At 37.5% G+C, this 19,612-nt stretch overlaps 1 protein-coding gene across 1 annotated transcript in view; it reads right to left on the bottom strand.

The window, feature by feature from the left end:
• Positions 1-19,612, bottom strand: part of tmem178bb (transmembrane protein 178Bb) — a 137,852-nt gene that overhangs the window by 51,211 nt on the left and 67,029 nt on the right. Inside the window, exon 2 of the mRNA XM_053314086.1 lies at positions 11,963-12,076. Within this exon, the coding sequence (XP_053170061.1) occupies positions 11,963-12,076 (114 nt within the window). The remainder of the gene's footprint in view (positions 1-11,962; positions 12,077-19,612) is intronic.

Here is a 19,612-nt window from a genome sequence, read left to right as displayed (position 1 = left end):
ACAATGCAAAAATGATGTTACACTCTGTTTTTCTCTACTAAACATCCATTTACCCAGAAGATGAAAGACATGGTGTGGGATGGTTGGGGGAGGTGAATGAGTTTGGGGTCTGTGTTTGATAAAGGGAACTCAAAGGGACTGTAGGAGGATGTCAGGGTCTTTAATTAGCACTTCAGTCCTTGTAAAGATTCCTCCAATGTGACATGTAAGGTGTGGTGAAAGCTGATGAGCTGATCTTCACCCACACAGTATTTCTGTGAGGATATTATTGTTAATGGTAAACAGCCTAACACCTACCATGTCCTCCACAATGCTGCAATGGCATAGCAACAGTAAAAATGTCAGCACTCAGTGTTTCTAGGCCCAAAGCAATCTCTACCTCTTCTGTATGAAATCTGTCAATACTAGTGTATTCAAAACCTTTATTATCAATGCCAGGATTGGCAAATTTAACTGTTAATCTATTTATAGATTTTTTTGTAGATTGCCTGGGAGAAGCTTCCCAGCCAGCATGTCCATGTGGGCCCCACATAGGTTAAATGCAGGCTACCTGGGTACTGAATTGGCATGGGTTTGAACTGGGCAAATTTTGCAGGTCCCACATGGTTTCAGTAACATGGGCCCACATGTGAAGCCCATGTGGACTGAATGTATGAGCCCCATAAGAGATGTAAGTGGACTAAGTGGGCATGGGCATAAACACGGCAAACTGTATGGGCCCCATATTGTTTCAGAAACATGGGACCAACATGTGAAGCCCATGTGGGCTGGCTAAATGGACTCCATCTAAGGTCCATTCTGATCCCACTTAGACCCCATATGGGCAAACATATGGGCAAACATATGGGCCTACATTGGTGTCACCCAGTTGGGCCCCATCTGAAACCCAGCAGAACCCACTTGATGCCCATATGGGCAAACACAGGTGGGGCCACCATGGATATCTAGCTGGACAAACCCACTTGGGACCCATATTTGTAGCCCGAATTTAATCCTTATTGGGCCCACATGGACATGCTGGCTGGACTGGAGTGCAAAGCTATACAATGTGTGGAATTGTCAATTCCACAAATTGCTGTTTTAAGTTAGCATCTGAATATTTTTGGTTCTGTGATCAACTATATTTTCCCTTTTTTTTCCTATCTACTATATGTGTATGGGTTGGTTTGGGTGATGGGCTTGAATTGAAGTGAGTTGAATTATAATAATTGAAGTGGGACATTTCAAATATCCATCCTGTACAACATTAAAAAGGCACCAGTTGTCATTTTTATGGTGTGTTTGGTAGGTGAGTGACATTGGAAGGCAGACGGACAATGTAGAAAGTGTAGCTGACACTGATTTTCATTCAGGTTTATGTTGAGTTCAGGGTACTGGTTGATAGTTGGTGGAACAGCGTTCAGTACATTGAACTAAATTTTTTCATTTTTAGTTTTCCCCTGCACTGTTTGGCTATGTGGCTTTGTTTTCCCATTTCTGCCAGACACTGAAAAATCTTCTGGTCCACCTGGTTGGTAGTTAATACAGATGCAGTTGTAAAATTTTGGTAAGAAATAACACCTCATCCATAGGTCTATTTTAATATTCAGCAGCAGCTATGTGCACAGGCTACAAACTAAATTGATCTAAGAGCCTCCAACACTGATTTGGTCTGGCCCTGGTCCATGATTGATGTGCAGCACCAAGCTTGATCTTGCAAGAAATTAGTAATATCCATACAATAATAATTGCCATCTTTCTTTGTCATGACAAAAAGAGTGGAGTGTCTGGACCTAACTAAGGAGATTTTTATCATATAAATTACTCTATAATGTTATAATCATTTAAAGGAGTATTCCAGCAGTCCAGTTTGCATTTCCATAAAATTGGGAGACTTACAAGAGACAGATTTTACAGATTTGTCAAAATCAAACCAGATGATACATTGATACTTTTAGTACCTAATATGTCTCAAACTCAAATAACATTGGGTGCTGCATTTCCCATAATGCAACTCAGTGGGTCATATTACTCAAACACCTTACAACTGAACTTTATTTGTCTATCAATTTATATTCCTCAGATCTAAACTGAGATCACCCTGATGACCTCACTAAGACATCATCAGGGTTATCTTCTCATTGACAAAGCTCCTTTCCTTGGCTTTTACCTCATGCATTTTTATTTCTAATAAGGCAAAAGAAATTCATTAAACAATTCTACCCAAAATCTATCTAGTAAACTATCCAGATATGTGTATATGTTACTATAACAACAGAAAAAATGAGTCGCCGTATTATGTAGTTAACGTTTTTATTTTGAACTATAAACAGATTTTTCTGTGGACATCAATTCAATTGTCAAATCGCTTTCCTTGATAAACATGAGATAAAAGATAGATATATATAGATATAAGATTACAAAAAATATATTTGATGAACTCCCTTGAAACTAGAACTTAACCCTTTTCTTTACTGTAAATTGTTGTATAAGTTATGATAATGCATATGGTATGTTTTCTTTCTCCGTTTTATTTTCATCCCTTGTCTATTTGTTTATTTATTTATAAACATCTATGTGCATATGTGTTTTATATATATATTACTAGATTACTAGTTTATATTTGTACATGTATGAACACAAAAAAGTGCTTCCACAGGCTAGAAAGTACAAATCAGGATGAGTAACAGTTGACTGTTTTAGCCTTTTAACATGTATATTCCAGAGCAGTATTCATCTTAATCTTGAAAGGAAAAGCTGGTGGATTTTTAATATTAAAATTGAGTGATTGTGCTTTGTAGTGTTGGTGAAGTAAGAAAAAAAGTACTTGTGTAGTACTTAACTGTATAATTGAATATGTTGCCACATTCAGTCAGTCACCACCATTACGTAAATGCACTGCCCCCTTTCAAATGATTGTGAGGGCTGTGCACAGTTTTGGTCTAAAATGCAGCGTAAGACACAGAAAGGCCAACCACCACATCACAGTCTGCTTGTTTGGGGCATGTGAAAGATGACGTTGATGTGGTAGAAGGGTGAAGGTTCTAGGAAAACAGTGACCCTACAAAGCTTTTAAATAGCAGTGAATCGATGCTTCTTAATGAGTTAAGTCCCTGTCATCTTCATGCAGGCCTGCTTGTTGCATAATTTACCAACCGCAGCAGCCACATCAGCGTGATAAGATTGAGTAGGAATGGCTGCCTGGTGAACAATTAGCCTGAGCCACAACCTTTAGCTGGTACCTTGGATTATACGCTGTCACTCATTGACAGCTTTTCCCAGCTCACAATTTATGCTTCCTTTTGAAGTAACAAAATCCCTAAGCTGCAGTATGAGAAAACCTCCTTCCATCCTGTCCTCTCTAAAAGCCAGCATCAAAAATGTATGCACCCTCGCTGCTGTCTGCATCTGTGACAGACAATGGGGGTGGGAGAAGGGATATTGCGTACTCTGCTGTTGCTTTGATGTTCAGCAATAATAGAAAAGGGGTTTTCGTTCCCGACTGCACGGGTGCCGCTGCGAGTTGCTGCGGCTTTTTTGACTGACAGAAACAAATGAGTATCGTGTTCATCTCTGAGTCTTTGAAGCGGTGTCAATGTCACCCTACGGTTTCCTCAAATCTATATAATGGGAGTGGGAGAAATTGTCAGGCCTGCCCAAGCTCAATTTCACACACTACATGAAAGTCAAGACTAGGTTGTCATTCTTACTTAATCCATACAAGGCCCAAGGCAGTGTGGGTGGATTTGGTCCAGGACATCAGTGAAGTTGAACAGCAAACTATTAAAAACTCTGTCTTCTGACCAAACAGCCTAAAAGGACTGAGTTGAAGTGGGGTTACTCATCCTTAAAAGCTGTGTCTGGTCTTCCACTTCCAGGAGCTGGTTGCACAGAGAAATGTTAGACTGACCTACACAGTAAGGCCAGCGTTTATAATGTGCCAGATGTTGAAAAGGTCATCTTTTCAAGACACGGACATAATCTTCCTCATCCCAAGTGTTACTACGTCAGTATGATAGACTCTACAGGATCTGTACCTATGATACAAGTTACACTGAAGTTGCAACTGCTACAATTGTTTATTATTTATTGATCATTGACAAGACAATGCATATTTTCTACATGTCTAGGTCTATATTTATATTCTGGGGCTCTACTGAATATGTTTGCATATATTACAGTTGAAAATCCTTATTTATTCTTATTTCCTTATTTTCATCTTCATCTCCTCGGGTTCAGCCTCTGTCTGAAATAGGCCGTTCTAGCTCCTCAAGCCCACTTTGTTCCATGCTATTTACTGTAACAAGATTTCGCTTTTTTTCTCACTCTACTCAAAATAGAAACTGATCAAACACGCCTGTACATATGAGCTGGATTATGTTGTGGAATGTTAGAGTGGACAACACAAACGACACATGGAAAAAAAGGGAAAAACCTTAGTAACAATCTTAGCAACCAAGGCTACAGTACGGAAGGTCATAATCATAGATAATAGATGTCATTTGTCATTCAGATTATACACTATACAGTGCACATCCACATCAGAGAGCATTTCTACGTAAATTAACCCAAAGTTTTCTCTTGATATCAGCCTCTCTCTCCTTAAAATAAACGGAAAATGCTTTTGACACATCATCCTAATGGGTAGTACCATGCATGAACTTTAAACAACAACCAACATATCTCTCCTTCTTTGCAATATGTGGTAACATCATTTACATCCATCCTCTCGTTTGCTTGTGCCTTATGTTTTCAGCCACTTGGTAAAGCATCTCTTTACAGTTCTGGCAGAAACAGGCATTTCTTTGATCCTGTTGGTTGATAGTCTGTTTGGGTAAACCATCAGATATGAAATATGAACTGCTGAGGAAAGCCTTCTTTATACAGTATACGCTCCATCTGAGAATGGCATCCCATGTTTAGCAGAATACTGTGACTTTATAGCTGCCCTCTATAACTTGGTACTTATCCGCAGTGCTTTTGCCCTCCTGATTGATACAGCTTCATCAGCCATATCTTTATCTTATCTTTATCTTATCACAAGTTTTTCTTGTGCCTTGTTTCAAAATGACATTTTGAAGTATGACACACAACATTTTGGCAGCAGGGAGTGTACACAGCTCTGTCATTTACTGAAATAAACTGAAATTAGTTTGTCCGAGACAGCTGAAAGAGGCAAATATTACAACATTTTTTCTTGTAACCTATGGCATGTGTGACATAGGTTGACGAGCCCTGATCTAGGTGCTTGTGTTCTTCTTCTGCCATGTTTATTTGTCAGTTACCAAACAGCTTCAGGAGCATTGTCACCAACCTCTGGACTGCAGTAGAGATGTGTAGCTCTGGAAAACCAAGAGATTCTTAATCAGATGTGTCATGTGGTGACAGAGACACATAGGCCTACTGTGTGGCTAAGTATAACAAGAGAATATAAAATCAGATAGTAGTATCAGTATTCTTTCATTTCCGGTTTAAAACTGTGTTATTGTCTGCTGCTCTCTTCTCAGTTAACTTTATATTATTATATTATTATTATGTTATATTCTTCATTTATGTGGATTATTATCCATTGTGCATTTAAGCATATGCTAGTTCTGTTTAAAGCACCCCTTGTTTTCTCTTTCCTTAAGTGACCTCTCGCTAATTTAACATCTGCTTGCTAGTTTAGACCTTTAGTTAGCTTCAAAGCTAGTTGAATTTAGAGCCTGGTTCTGTCTGAAGTTTCTTCCTGTTAAAAGGGAGTTTTTTCTTGTCACTGACACCAAGTTGCTTGCTCATGTGGGAATGTTGGGTCTCTTTAAATGAAATTAAAGAGTACAGTTAAGACCTGCTCTATGTGTAAAGTGCTTTGAGATGACTTTTGTTGTGATTTGGTGCTATATAAATAAAGATTGATTAATTGATTAACTGATTGACTTGAAATGACAAGTGGGCTTCAGTCTTTTCCATATTCCTAACTCTGTCTGTGGTACAGAACCCCAAGTCTATTGGTATAAATTAAGAATACTATTTTTTCCCCCCAAAAAAGTACTACATGCTCAAATTTGCATTCTTAAACTTGGCGTGTTGAATCTGGAGGATGGGATGAAGCAGTACACTGAATTTGCAACTGGGACAGAAGATTTCGTGCCAACATTAGCGGCTCAGCTGTGCTCAGAGATTTACATTTGGCACACCTGTTATTTGACAAAATAATCTCAACAGAGTAACTTTTCCTGAGCTTTCAACCCGCAGTGACAGTGAGAAAAAAAACATGAGGCTTAACTTTACCTTCAGACAAACCAATGTGGCAGTAAAAAAACATTCCATCTCAACTGTGTTTCTCCAAAAGCGACTGTATCTTCTGTTTAAAACTCTACACAGAGATTAATGCCAGTGGTAAATTATTATATGGCTGTTGAGATCACACTCTTGTCCGCAGTATGATCACGGATGTGGCCAACTTTCCCCACTAGCAGGCCCTAACATCTCTGAAAACTTTGCACTAAATTTTCTTCAACCACATAAAAAAACACTAAATGGTGAAGAAAAACACTGTTACAATTAAGGCTGAAAATAATAGTTATGAATCTGGCTCCTGCCATCACTGCTCGTTGATGTCAAATATGCTGGAATATGCCACTAAGTTCACACACATGTCAGCTCCCTGAACATCTAGGATCAAATGGAAGGAAAAAGAAAACTACAGGGTATTTGCACCGTTCTTTCATGACATAACTGCAATTATTGGACTGCAAGATTAATTCTGCTCTTGCTTTATTCATCACTGAATCTTTCTCTATAATGTAACTCGCAACATGTTTCTCAAGTTCTTTGAGTTTTAAGCGTGGAGTGGTTGTATTATAGAGTGTTAGCTTTATCCAGCTGATAACACAGTCTGTCTGAGGATCCATGGTCAGTCAATCTGCAGTTAGACCCTGGACTCATTAGGCTCACGATCCCTGAAGACCCCCCCAGTTCAAGGCCTACGTGTAATGTCTTATTAGTGGGTCACTCAGAGCTGTGATTTAATTTGTCACTTCTTGGCCTGTTATTGATTTAGTAGTGAGTGCAGATGCTCATTGGAGAGGCCTGGGTTTATTCATCCTTTTGCTATTTCTATTTTTCGTTTTCATACCCATGTTTAGATTGACAGGCCATCGGTTAGAGGAGTGGAGTTATCTCACACTGAGATTGTGTGTGGATAGGCTCGGTAATAAGGACATTAAACATGTCTGACTAGAGGAGGGTGACCTTCCTGCCATAAATATGAGCTATGTGTTTTCATGAGATAACCAAGATAGTGAAGATGAAACACATCCTTTCTATTCCTATATAGAATATGCATATGAACCTATGAACATTTTCACAGCATTTACATTACCAGCAGCAGCTCTCTTATTTAGCCCAATAAATGTGATGTCTTTTGTCCTTGTCTGGAACTAAAAGGCCTATTCATGGGGGACTATTTAGTATCTATGATCTTCTGGTGGGAACTGTACATTTTACTAGAGATGCTGAATGTAATGCCCTAAACTGTCACATCTACCAAATACAGACCGGGTAAAAACCGTGCGCTTTTGACTGCAGAAAGAATGCCTTAATACCAGCCATGTAACAATCAAGCAACCAATCAATCAATCTTTATTTATATAGTGCCAAATCACAACAAAAGTCATCTCAAGGCACTTTAATTTTAAAGAGACCCAACATTCCCAGCCACAGTGATTTTTGTTGTGACATGTCTGTTTCACAGTAGTATGAAAAACATACTAGGGAAAGTATGCATTCCAATCATGGCCATAAAGAAAAAGTATATCAAATATTTAGTTGCAATAAATAATTAGCTTGTAAACAGGACATGCTGCTATATAAAGTCCTATAACCAAAACACTGAGCCTAACACCTGGTTAGGTGTTAAATAGTAATGATGTGTGGGACATATTGTATGTAGGGTTATATGGAGTTGTGTAGAGAGTGTTCTAACCTCTCATGTCCCAGCCTGGTACGGTCTCTAAGATAATAGTCTTAGCCAATAAAATAGTTAGTTCACCTCAAACCTCTTTGAACCAGCTGTTCACTGAGAGGACGAGGAAGAAAGTGAGGAACATTGTCGCTGACAGCTCTCATCTATATACGCACACATGCAGGAACTGATATACACTTATATTTTATACTTTACATATTTGTATGTATTTATGTATTTTAAGATTCTATGGATCTTATGTAATTTATGTCTATGGTATGTCTGTTATTAGTGAGCAATAAAGTTGTATTCTATTCTAGTCTATTCTATATCCTTTTAATTTTCATATAGGGTAAAGATCCCCTCTAGACATGTAGTAAGATATAAAGAATGCTCTGCTTGGAATATAAATATGTGTTTAATACAGTTTTTCCACAACAAGAAAAATCCGATTACCTCATTCATTTTTTTAAATATAGCATCTCCTCCTTCTTCCTCAATGAGAAATTGAGATTGTGAATATGCAAATGTTATCTGGACACAAGTTGTCTCCTTCTTCATTGTAAAGTTTATTCTCAGTGTATGTGCACGGGAGCCTTTAAGTTTCCATTCCAACACTTGTGTACTGTAGGTTGCATACTGGAGCACATTAGCTTCCCATCATGCTTGTGGGCCCTTCCCTTGAACTCAGATGTTTAATGAGTACAGAGAAACTTTCCTCTTTCAGCTGATGCATGTGAAAACAAACTCTGGACATATAACATTCTGCACAGTGGAGCTCAAACATACAAGTGATGCTATAATAAGTGGAGAGGGACTTTAAACTTTGACTAAATATCTCTATATGATACCAAAGTGTGATGCAAACTGATCACATTCAACCAACTATCCTGCCAATCACAGAATAAGAAAACATACTGTTCTGCAAAATGAATGTTGAAAGTAATGACTGTGGCTACAAATAATAGACAGAATAAAGTACACACAACAGTGTTTTTCTGTCTCAGATATTAATGGTCTATGTTATCTTATGCCACCATCAGATCAAAGGTGTTTATCAGTGAAATATTGAAACATCTACTAAATACATATATGAATATCTGGTTGACCATTCTTCTTATGATCATTAAACTTAGTCATGTGTCAGTGATCAATAGAGCTGGTTCAATATGGGGTTGTAACCAGTGTCTGATTTGCCCTCCTATTCCCCTAAGTCTCAGTTCATGACTGCAAATAACTGAAGCGGGCTTAAACATAGTGTATGTCTCATAAACTTTCCATTCTCAGTTATATGTGACTTTATAAACAAGTTACTATTAAAAACACTTATATATTCTTTTTATAATAATTAGTTCAGGTTATGATGCTCTAAGAAGAAGCATAGTGTGCTTAAGTCTCAGGCATGTTATAGTAATCAAACACCATATATAACAATCCTTGCAGCATGTTGTACATGTTTTTCCAGTATTATGGTCTTCTTTTGTTGAATCTTCTATTTTGATCCAAATTCAAACACAGCTCCTCTGCAGAACACCACACTTCATTCATCAAACATTTTAGGGTTATCATGCCTCCTTCAGAGTGGTCTGTGTCTGTGGTTTGTCTCCCTGGAGAGCAGAGGTGAGAGGTGTTTTGAAGGACGACCACTGAAGGTAGTCATTTCATTAAATTACAAAAACACAATTAGATGATTTAGGGTGAAAAAAAAAAAAAAAGGTCCAAATTGAGATATGAATTCATACGTAATACCACCACCTGGGGTTGAGCGTAGCTCAGCGGGTAGAGCACCCGCCCCATGTATTGAAGCTACAGTCCTCGTTGCAGGTGACCCCGGTTCGAGTCCCGAGCCGAGCGGTCTTATCCTGCATGTCGTTCCCCTCTCTCTGCCTCCTGTTTCCTGTCTATCTCCACTGTCCTGTACATTAAAGGCAAAAAAGCCTGAAAAAATATACTAAAAAAAAAAAAAAAATACCATCACCTGCCCTGGATATGCTTTAGAATAGCCTCCAAATAGAAACCTTTTCCTACTATGCTTTGTAGGACAGAGCTGCATGTTGGTAAAAAGACAGAAGAAAACAGACAGCAGAGCAGTCCTCTGCGATTTGGAGCAGAGAGAAGCTTTTCCCAAGCCTGTCACCTGACAGCCAACGACTAGTCAAACTGAGACAGTGACAGTTTGAGGTCAGAGTTTGTTTCCACTCGGCTCAGTGGCCAGGCGACTGGAGATCTACAACATGCCCAGAGGAACAGCTCATGACTGGCAGATATCCTAAAAGTAGATAGACTCCCACTAGATTCCACTGACAGCACTCGTACCCATACTGATATAATCTATCAGGCAAACTGCATTGTGTAGACGAAGCCCTCCAGCTGCTGGCACAGAAATCACTGGACAAATAAAACTATGAGTGTGACTCAAACTGGATGTTCATTACCTCCACATATGAGAGCATTGGTCAGACGTAAACAACATTAGCAGTAGAGTGGTTTGATCTATGGAGGTACTGGAGGAAACGCTATGGTGTCATTAAAATCATGAGGGAGCATGAATGTACAATCTGACAAATAGATTATTTGACAGTTTATTTTAACCTAGTTTGGAGGAAAAAGGAAAGATCACTGAGTATCCAGAGTGGAAAGAATAGATTAATTTTAATGACTGTGGTTCTGACAGAAAGGTCAAAGGGTGAAGCAAAAAAAAACTTGATCTCCAAAAACTCTGATGGAAGGGATAGATCAACACTTTTGGAAATAAGCCTATTTGCTTTCATTCTGAGAGTGAGATTAGTAGATTAAGATCAGTCTCCTCTCTGTGTATTAAGTACAGAGCTGGAGTCAGGACTTAGTTAGCCTAGCTTAGCATAAGAGGGAAAACTGCTATTCTGGCTCAATGTCCACAGCTAAAAAACACACAGCACAGCACCTGTAATGCTTACTTATTAACACAATATATCTTGTTTGCTTTAATAGAAATGTAACAGTTTTAGCACTACAATAAATATTTCTTGACAAACAGGATGTTCTTCTGTTTAACATCACAGGTGAACACAGGTTTTAGTTTTTGTATCTGTGCCTAGATGGAAAATAGTTTCACTCTATACTGCAACTATACTGTATGCATTTTAAATAAAAGAGATACAACATTTTAATCAGTGCAGTTTAGAGGTGTTGATCGATTTTTATGTATTTATGCTAAGCTAGGTTAATCATGTCCTGACTCCAGCTCTGTACTAAACTCACAGACATTAAATGAATATCCAGCTTCCCATCTCACCCTTAGAAACAAAGCTAATAAGAATGAAGCAACATTTTCCAAAATGTAGAGCTGTTCCTTAAAGATATCCTGTCATTGACCAAAGTGCTGACAGAATTAAATTTGACCTGATGAAGAGGCTATAAAGGGGTAAGGGTAAGAGGGGGTCATTAAAATAACTGCAGTGAAGTGTTCTGCTGTGGTGGATGACTTTCCACAGCAAAGGTCAAGGTTGTCTAGTCAGCACTTTTCTCTGGAATAAAGTGTTGGACAGACAGACTGATCAACTAACACCACATCATGTCTTAGTTCCACTGTTCCACATAACAACACCATCAAAGATTATTGATCATTGCTGGGCAGAATGGTTTAGTGGTTCATTTAATGGTGATATACTGGAAATGTTGCTGGTTTGAGTCTCGTAACAAGAACACACACACTCTTACACTCTTACAACACACTGAACCTGCTTAAGAAGAGCAAATCAGAAAAGCAGATTTCTATCTAAAAAAAACAACAAACCAATCAGAGGAAATCTAAGTGAAGATAGTAAAGGTTTAATCAGAATAAAACTTTCTTGAATATCACTACAATAACAATAAAACAGAAGACTGGATAAAGATGTGCTGTGTTTCTATGGATCTCTTTTTTCTTTAAAACATGTTTATGACAGTAATGTAATAGAAATGTTTTAATGTCTTCTTTTCAGAGAAGCTAATGAAATCTATTCTGCCTAAAGCATTTCCACATGGAATTAAATTATTTCCAGATAGTAGCAGACTTACGGAGGGAGTGCCACTCATCCTGCCTTATTGTCTTGGTGATGTTGTAGGAGAGGTTTTTGGGTATTGTAGCCGAGGAGTAATGATACTTGATGTAGGAGCACCTTGCAATGGAACCTGCAGTGGAAAGAAGAAAAGATTTAGAAGAAAAAAAAATACAGGAACAATATTGACTCATGGGTCATTACATAAGATCCACGCTGATGACACACCGAGTAGGACTGAATGGGACGTCAAGATAACATTGTTCCACAGTCAGCCATGTCTGCAGTTATTAATGAAATACCCAGACACAGGCAAATCACTCTTCTCTCCTAAAACAATAGCAATCTGCTGTTGTATGAGATCCTATTGTATTAACATTGAAGGAACACTTTCAACATACATTTTTATGACCTACAACTGTAATACAATAGCTGTCAGAGAAATGATGTGTTCTTCAAAAGCTATTAACTAATCAGTCAAGGGAGTCGTTTAGTGTATAATTATAAATGTCCCCTGGCCTGGTGATGTGTGTGTGGGATTTTTAGATGACATGTTTCACTGACAATGTAGACCTGAGTCAATCTGACAGTCAGAAATGTCTGAATTACTGGAGCTGAGCTGAGCTGTAGAACTACTGAACCACTGTGGAAGATGTTTAATATATTTAAAGAAAGGCTTAGGGTTGGGGTTAGGGTTAGGGTTAGGGGCAGCATTAGTTGACACAATACCTCATACCCCCATGTGATAATGACTATTCTCTTACAGAAGGAAAGACAGAAGTAGTGTGACATTGTTGTGGCATAAAAAAAAGAAAACTAGAAAATTGTATTCAAGTATCTAAAATTGTATTTCTAATTTGTCAGATCAATGTATGTTAGCCTTGGAGTCAACTTACTGTTTGTGGAATGTTGGATAGAAAAACGGGAAATGATCAGAAAATAGAAAAACAGAGGTTTGTATTTCTATTGGTGTGTTGGGCTGCCTGACGTCACGTCTACATTCAAATATTACATCCAGTCATGGTCATGCACAGATCCCTAGGCCCAAACTGCTGCAGCTGTTAATAACTTAAATATGTTGTTGGCCATACTGTTGACTATATTGTGTGGAAGCATGTTGAAATGTTTAAGACGGTTATTATCTCAGATCTACTAACGATCTTCCCAAAATCAGCCTCAGGAGGAACTTTTACTGAAATGGCCATCCAATAATATTTAAATAGAAACTGAAGATATCAGCCTGATGGTAGCACTAGATAAAGGAATCACCAAAGTCAGTAGGATTTAGTATTGAAAGTGACATAGATCCATCACTTCAGCTCTAGTGGCAGGTTTTCCTTAGTCCCTGAAATAACACAAACTAATAAACTCTTTTTTTTTTAAACCACTCCTCTTGCTCAGGGCATCCTTTGAGCCAAGTCAACCATCTGATGATAGTAATATCTTTTTTTTTTAAAGGCTCCCTCATCTTCATCTTTAGTGCTATAGTTCTCATTTAACTGACTTGTGTCTGGTGTGTGTGCATGGGACAGAAGCAGCCCTGTGCCACTGTGATTTCAGTGTGAAAATGGCGACTGTAATTGTGTATGTTCATACCGAGACTGTCATTTTCTGGCTGGTGGAGGAAGAGCTGCTTCTTTTTGACACCATTACTGCGTGTCCGCTCTAATAATCTCTGGCAAGGTGCGTGGCTTACTGAAATTACATTATTGGAGTCCTGGGAGATTTCAACTGCACAAACAGAGACAACCAGGATAACACTGCCCCACCGCCACCGCGCCCTCGCCCCCACCCCCACCCCCCCTGACCTGTCCTGTAGCCATGCACACACACCCTGGCATACACATGTTGAGACTACAACTGCTGACAATGGTGATTACCCATTCATGACTATCTCTTTATCTGCAGCACCTCATCACTCACACAGCCAGACAACATGTTTCTGATGAAACCAGATGATGGTGGATGAGCTGGTACTCCAAACAGAAAAATTACTACTACTACTATTACTACTACTACAAATAATAATACATACATACATACATATATGTATGTACAGCACATGCATATTAACAGATGGGAGCTTACATATTAGTTTCCATAATCCTAGATAATTGCACTTTAAGCATATGATGTCTGTGAACATGCTGTATTATTTTTAGCCCTGTTGAGCAGCAGGTTGGTCAGTAGGACAGTGTGTCCGTCCGTCTGTCAACCACTGTGGTCACATCAGGTGGAGCTGCACAGATTTCATCATACCATTGAGTAGATGAGATGGAGAAAAACTGAACTACTTAAATACATTCATGTAGTTTAATAATCAATCAATCTTGTCTGCATATACAAACTTTGTAATTAAAACAAAAAGGCAGTGAGCAAAAGGCCATAAATACTAACATTTAGTTAAATGTCAAGCTTTTATTTTAAGTACGTTAACATGAGCATCAATTACAAGGTATGGTCAGCAGTGTGTGTGTGTGTGTGTGTGTGTGTGTGTGTGTGTGTGTGTGTGCGTGTGTGTGTGTGTGTGCGTGTGTGTGTGCGTGTGTGTGTGTGCGTGTGTGTGTGTGTGTGTGCGTGTGTGTGTGTGTGTGTGTGTGTGTGTGTGTGTTTGCGCGCATGCAAATCTGTCTGGGTGTAAGGTAGCAGTAAAATGGAGTTTCATTGATTTAAGCATTCTCTCCATAAGCAAGCAGAATGGATTTAATAATGAGGCACTGACACATGGCTATGAAAACAGCACTGAGTGGATAGACTGATGTAGTCATTATCAACATGGGAAAAGTGGCCAATCATTTAAAAAAAGGGATGGGACTTGTTCCTCCCTCATATAATGGCAGCGACGCCCATGTAATCAATACAATCCCGTGTGTCTGTGTTTGATACAATCATCTATTCTAATCTAACTCTCTAACCTGTTACTAAACACAGGTGTGTACTTGTCCTTTATTCTCATTATTTGACTTTTGGAGGATTTGTGTAGTGTAAACATGTTTCATACAGTGTTTCACACAGTGTCTGCTGCTACTGTGTGCTAATAGTCACCACATACAGTGTGGCAATCTTAAAATAAGTCACAAACGTGTCATAAACGACAACAACTAACTGGATAGGCGTTGCCAAGCAACCCTTTTTACCCAGAAAAACGATCAGGGTCCTTTTACAGTCTTACAGCATACATGATGAAGGCTGGAGAGGGAGGACAAAAAGACCTGTCCAATATCCTTTTAGAGTGCATTTCCTAAAATGTATTCATGCCTCAGGTTATCCAGGCTTCCAATTTAAATATTTATAAAGAGATAAGGCGGCACACAATCCTCTAAAAAAAAACCTAAAGTGTTTCAAACGCAGCGTTCAGCAGCCTAGTCTCGATCATTTTCAAATATTTACCTGTGAAGGAGCAATTATGTATTCACTCCAAAACAAAGTCATTTTGTCTGGGTCACTGAAGATGTGAACTAACATGAGTCAACAGCTTTTTTCAGCGATGAACAGCCGTTCCTCCAGCAGCAGCCGCGTGACTCAGCCTGAGCCTGGCAAACACATGGTAACATGTTGAGAGTGAGGGAAACAGCACACAAGAACCATGAAGCCTGTTTCTCTACAACCACACTCCACCTATTCTTACATATGAAACATGTTTAAAAGCTTGATGGTTGTAAAGCTGTGTCTTCATGTTTGTTTGACTCTGAAGAAGCTGGTGAGTAAAATATTATCATAGCAAATAACCAATTACCAAAACTAACAGATAAGCCCTAGTGTTACTTTTAAATAAGCCATATTTCTATGAAACAATAGATTTTTTTGGCCACTTGAGGAAAGTGAAACAGCTTAGAAACAGTTCCCTATCAGCAGATACAGAGCAACACTCATATAGAGATGTCTTGTTTGACCTTATGAGTGCAAGTCCAATATCATTTCCAATGTATGTTCAGCTCTGTTTGCTTTAATACGTTTGGGGACACAGTGACATCACCAAAAAATAAATAAATAAAAAGGAAGAGAAATGGAGAATGCTATTTACATACATTTATATTAACCTCCAAGATTCTCAAATAACACATTATGTAAGTGATCTTTTAGCTTTCCTAACTGGTCTTCATCTCTGAGAATCTCATTTGATAGAAAACTGTTTGTGTATCTTTGACCACAAAGCACAAAATAAGACACAAATTAAGTTCAAATGAACTAAGCATGTAAAGGCTTTAGGATGGAAAAAATCTCTAAATCAATTCTTGTTGTATTTTGCTGCCTTAACCCTCACATACTGGTTTAAGTGTTCCTTTATAATTATAATAATTATAATTACTACAACAAGTGAACCACAAATATATTTTGTGTTCATGTTATCTAGAATGGGAACATAACAGCCATAATTATGCAACATTTGAATGGTGACCTTTAAAAATGTTTAATAATGTATACCAGCTGCACATATTATATTTTAGGTCACTATAGGAAAAGTCATATCATTTCAGGCTTAAATAATGTAATTAATGTGTTTTTTTAATTCCTTTCAAATGTCAAAATGGATCTAATTTGACAAGAACAGCATGTATGTAAGGGTTAACTTACATAGATGTTCAACTGTAGTCTTTTTTAGAATGTTGTATTGTCTCTAGTAACTGAAAGCATAAATCTAAGGATTTGTTTTTTGGTCATTGTTGACAGCTGGACTAATCAGTAGATGGAGATTTTAAATCAAACCAAAGCTCCTACAGACAGAGGGAGACAAACATAGATCCTGTTCTCCACGAGCTTAAAAACTATTTGTTTATCTGCTTGATGTCCAACTTTATTCACCAGCTGTTAACTTGTCTGTGTGCTGTGTTTGATGCTAGAAAGTTAGGGTACATCCAAAGAAAGAGAAAAAATGCTGCAACATCTTTCCCATTACACATCATACATAGTCCTGATCACTCAATGACTGTACACAAAGCCTTCACTGGTAAACTGTTGCCGTCACACCAGTGTACACAATGTGTTAGTATGTAATATAAAATCATTTGGAGATAATATACTTTGGCTAAATCATTCTATTTATTGAGTTCATTCTATCCTCTGATGAGCATTAACACAGGTGTGTACAGTCTTCATGAATGAGGAGGACAATGAGGAGTAATCTGATGCCAGGCTTCTGTGATACATTCAATATCCTTCTGCATCAATCACCATCTGCTCTCCTCTGCCTGAAGCTGCTGCACTTTCACCGTTTGATTTCCCGACTAGTGAGTGCTACATTAACCTCTCCTCTGCTCGTCTCCGTGGACGATGACACTCGAGGAAGCCTAATCCCAAACCTCTGGCTTTTTTTTTTTTGCACCAGAAGACACATTACATTACACAACATTACACCCCTTCACCGAGAAACACTCCTTCCAGCACTGCGATGGGGGAATATTGCTCCCGCTCTCCCAAATGGATTTCTAACTCAGTCATTTTAGCCAAATTGCCCTTCAGCCTTCTGCAAATATCTCCGAGCCAGACACCATTTCCTCTGTTACTGATCGTGACCGGAAATGATTGCACTGAAGGAGTGGATCAGTGTGTGTGTGTGTGTGTGTGTGTGTGTGTGTGTGTGTGTTTGTGTGTTTGTGTATATGTGTTTATGTGTGTTTGTACCTGCCCATGGAAGTGTATCTACTATATACTGCCTGGGAATATGTGCAACAGTGCTCACCACCTTCAGAATGACCAAAAGAGAAGAAGCCAATCTAATCTTATCTGTGAGCAGTGGTGCTTGACCTCTGGTTACAGGTTAATTGTAAATGTGTCTTAAGCTCTCAGTGTTGATGAAGATGAGAGATTGTGATGTGAACAGTGTCCTCCATTTAGCTGAAGGACCACCATGAATTAAACTAATGCTGCATATAAGAATTACACACAACACTTTTAGAGAGTATACATCCAGAATCAGATGAGACAATTGATATTATTTGACATTTTTCATCTATGTTCAGTCAAGACAGAGATTGTGGATGTGGTTAGCCTTTTTAATTCCACTGAGTAGAAGCCCAAAGACTAGCCCAAAACCAAATGAAAAATATACTTTTAAACAACAACTTTAAAAGGGTCCACATAAGACTATTTGTGTTGAGTGCAGGAGGTAGGACATCCTTTAGTATGGTGTAAAGTAAGGGGTGGAAGTCAGGGTGGTGGATGGAGGTTCGAGAGACAGCACTCTGTCAACATCCAACAATGTTTTCTTGCTACTTTTAATCAAGTGCCATACTTTACTTTACTATACCTTCACCATGGTTTATTACATTAACTATACCTTCACTATAGTTTTTATAATAACTATACCTTCACTATAGTTTATTATAATAACTATACCTTCACCATAGTTTATTATATTAACTATACCTTCACTATAGTTTATTATAATAACTATACCTTCACCATAGTTTATTATATTAACTATACCTTCACCATAGTTTATTATCTTAACTATACCTTCACTATAGTTTATTATCTTAACTATACCTTCACCATAGTTTATTATATTAACTATACCTTCACCATAGTTTATTATATTAACTATACCTTCACCATAGTTTATTATATTAACTATACCTTCACCATAGTTTATTATATTAACTATACCTTCACTATAGTTTATTATATTAACTATACCTTCACCATAGTTTATTATATTAACTATACCTTCACTATAGTTTACTATATTAACTATACCTTCACTATAGTTTATTACCTTAACTATACCTTCACTATAGTTTATTACCTTAACTATACCTTCACTATAGTTTATTACCTTAACTATACCTTCACTATAGTTTATTATCTTAACTATACCTTCACCATAGTTTATTATATTAACTATACCTTCACCATAGTTTATTATATTAACCATACCTTCACTATAGTTTATTACCTTAACTATACCTTCACTATAGTTTATTACCTTAACTATACCTTCACTATAGTTTATTACCTTAACTATACCTTCACCATAGTTTATTATATTAACTATACCTTCACTATAGTTTATTATCTGAACTATACCTTCACCATAGTTTATTATCTTAACTATACCTTCACCATAGTTTATTATATTAACTATACCTTCACTATAGTTTATTATATTAACTATACCTTCACTATAGTTTACTATATTAACTATACCTTCACTATAGTTTACTATATTAACTATACCTTCACTATAGTTTATTACCTTAACTATACCTTCACTATAGTTTATAACCTTAACTATACCTTCACTATAGTTTATTACCTTAACTATACCTTCACCATAGTTTATTATCTTAACTATACCTTCACTATAGTTTATTATCTGAACTATACCTTCACCATAGTTTATTATCTTAACTATACCTTCACCATAGTTTATTATATTAACTATACCTTCACTATAGTTTATTACCTTAACTATACCTTCACCATAGTTTATTACCTTAACTATACCTTCACCATAATTTATTATTTTAACTATACCTTCACCATAGTTTATTATATTAACTATACCTTCACTATAGTTTATTATCTTAACTATACCTTCACCATAGTTTATTACCTTAACTATACCTTCACCATAGTTTATCTTAACTATACCTTCACCATAGTTTATTATATTAACTATACCTTCACCATAGTTTATTATATTAACTATACCTTCACTATAGTTTAT

Source organism: Scomber japonicus, chromosome 23, assembly GCF_027409825.1.
Source record: "Scomber japonicus isolate fScoJap1 chromosome 23, fScoJap1.pri, whole genome shotgun sequence".
Taxonomy (NCBI): domain Eukaryota; kingdom Metazoa; phylum Chordata; class Actinopteri; order Scombriformes; family Scombridae; genus Scomber; species Scomber japonicus.
The sequence above is the reverse complement of the archived record's forward strand: the minus strand, read 5'-3'. Positions and strand labels throughout refer to the sequence as shown.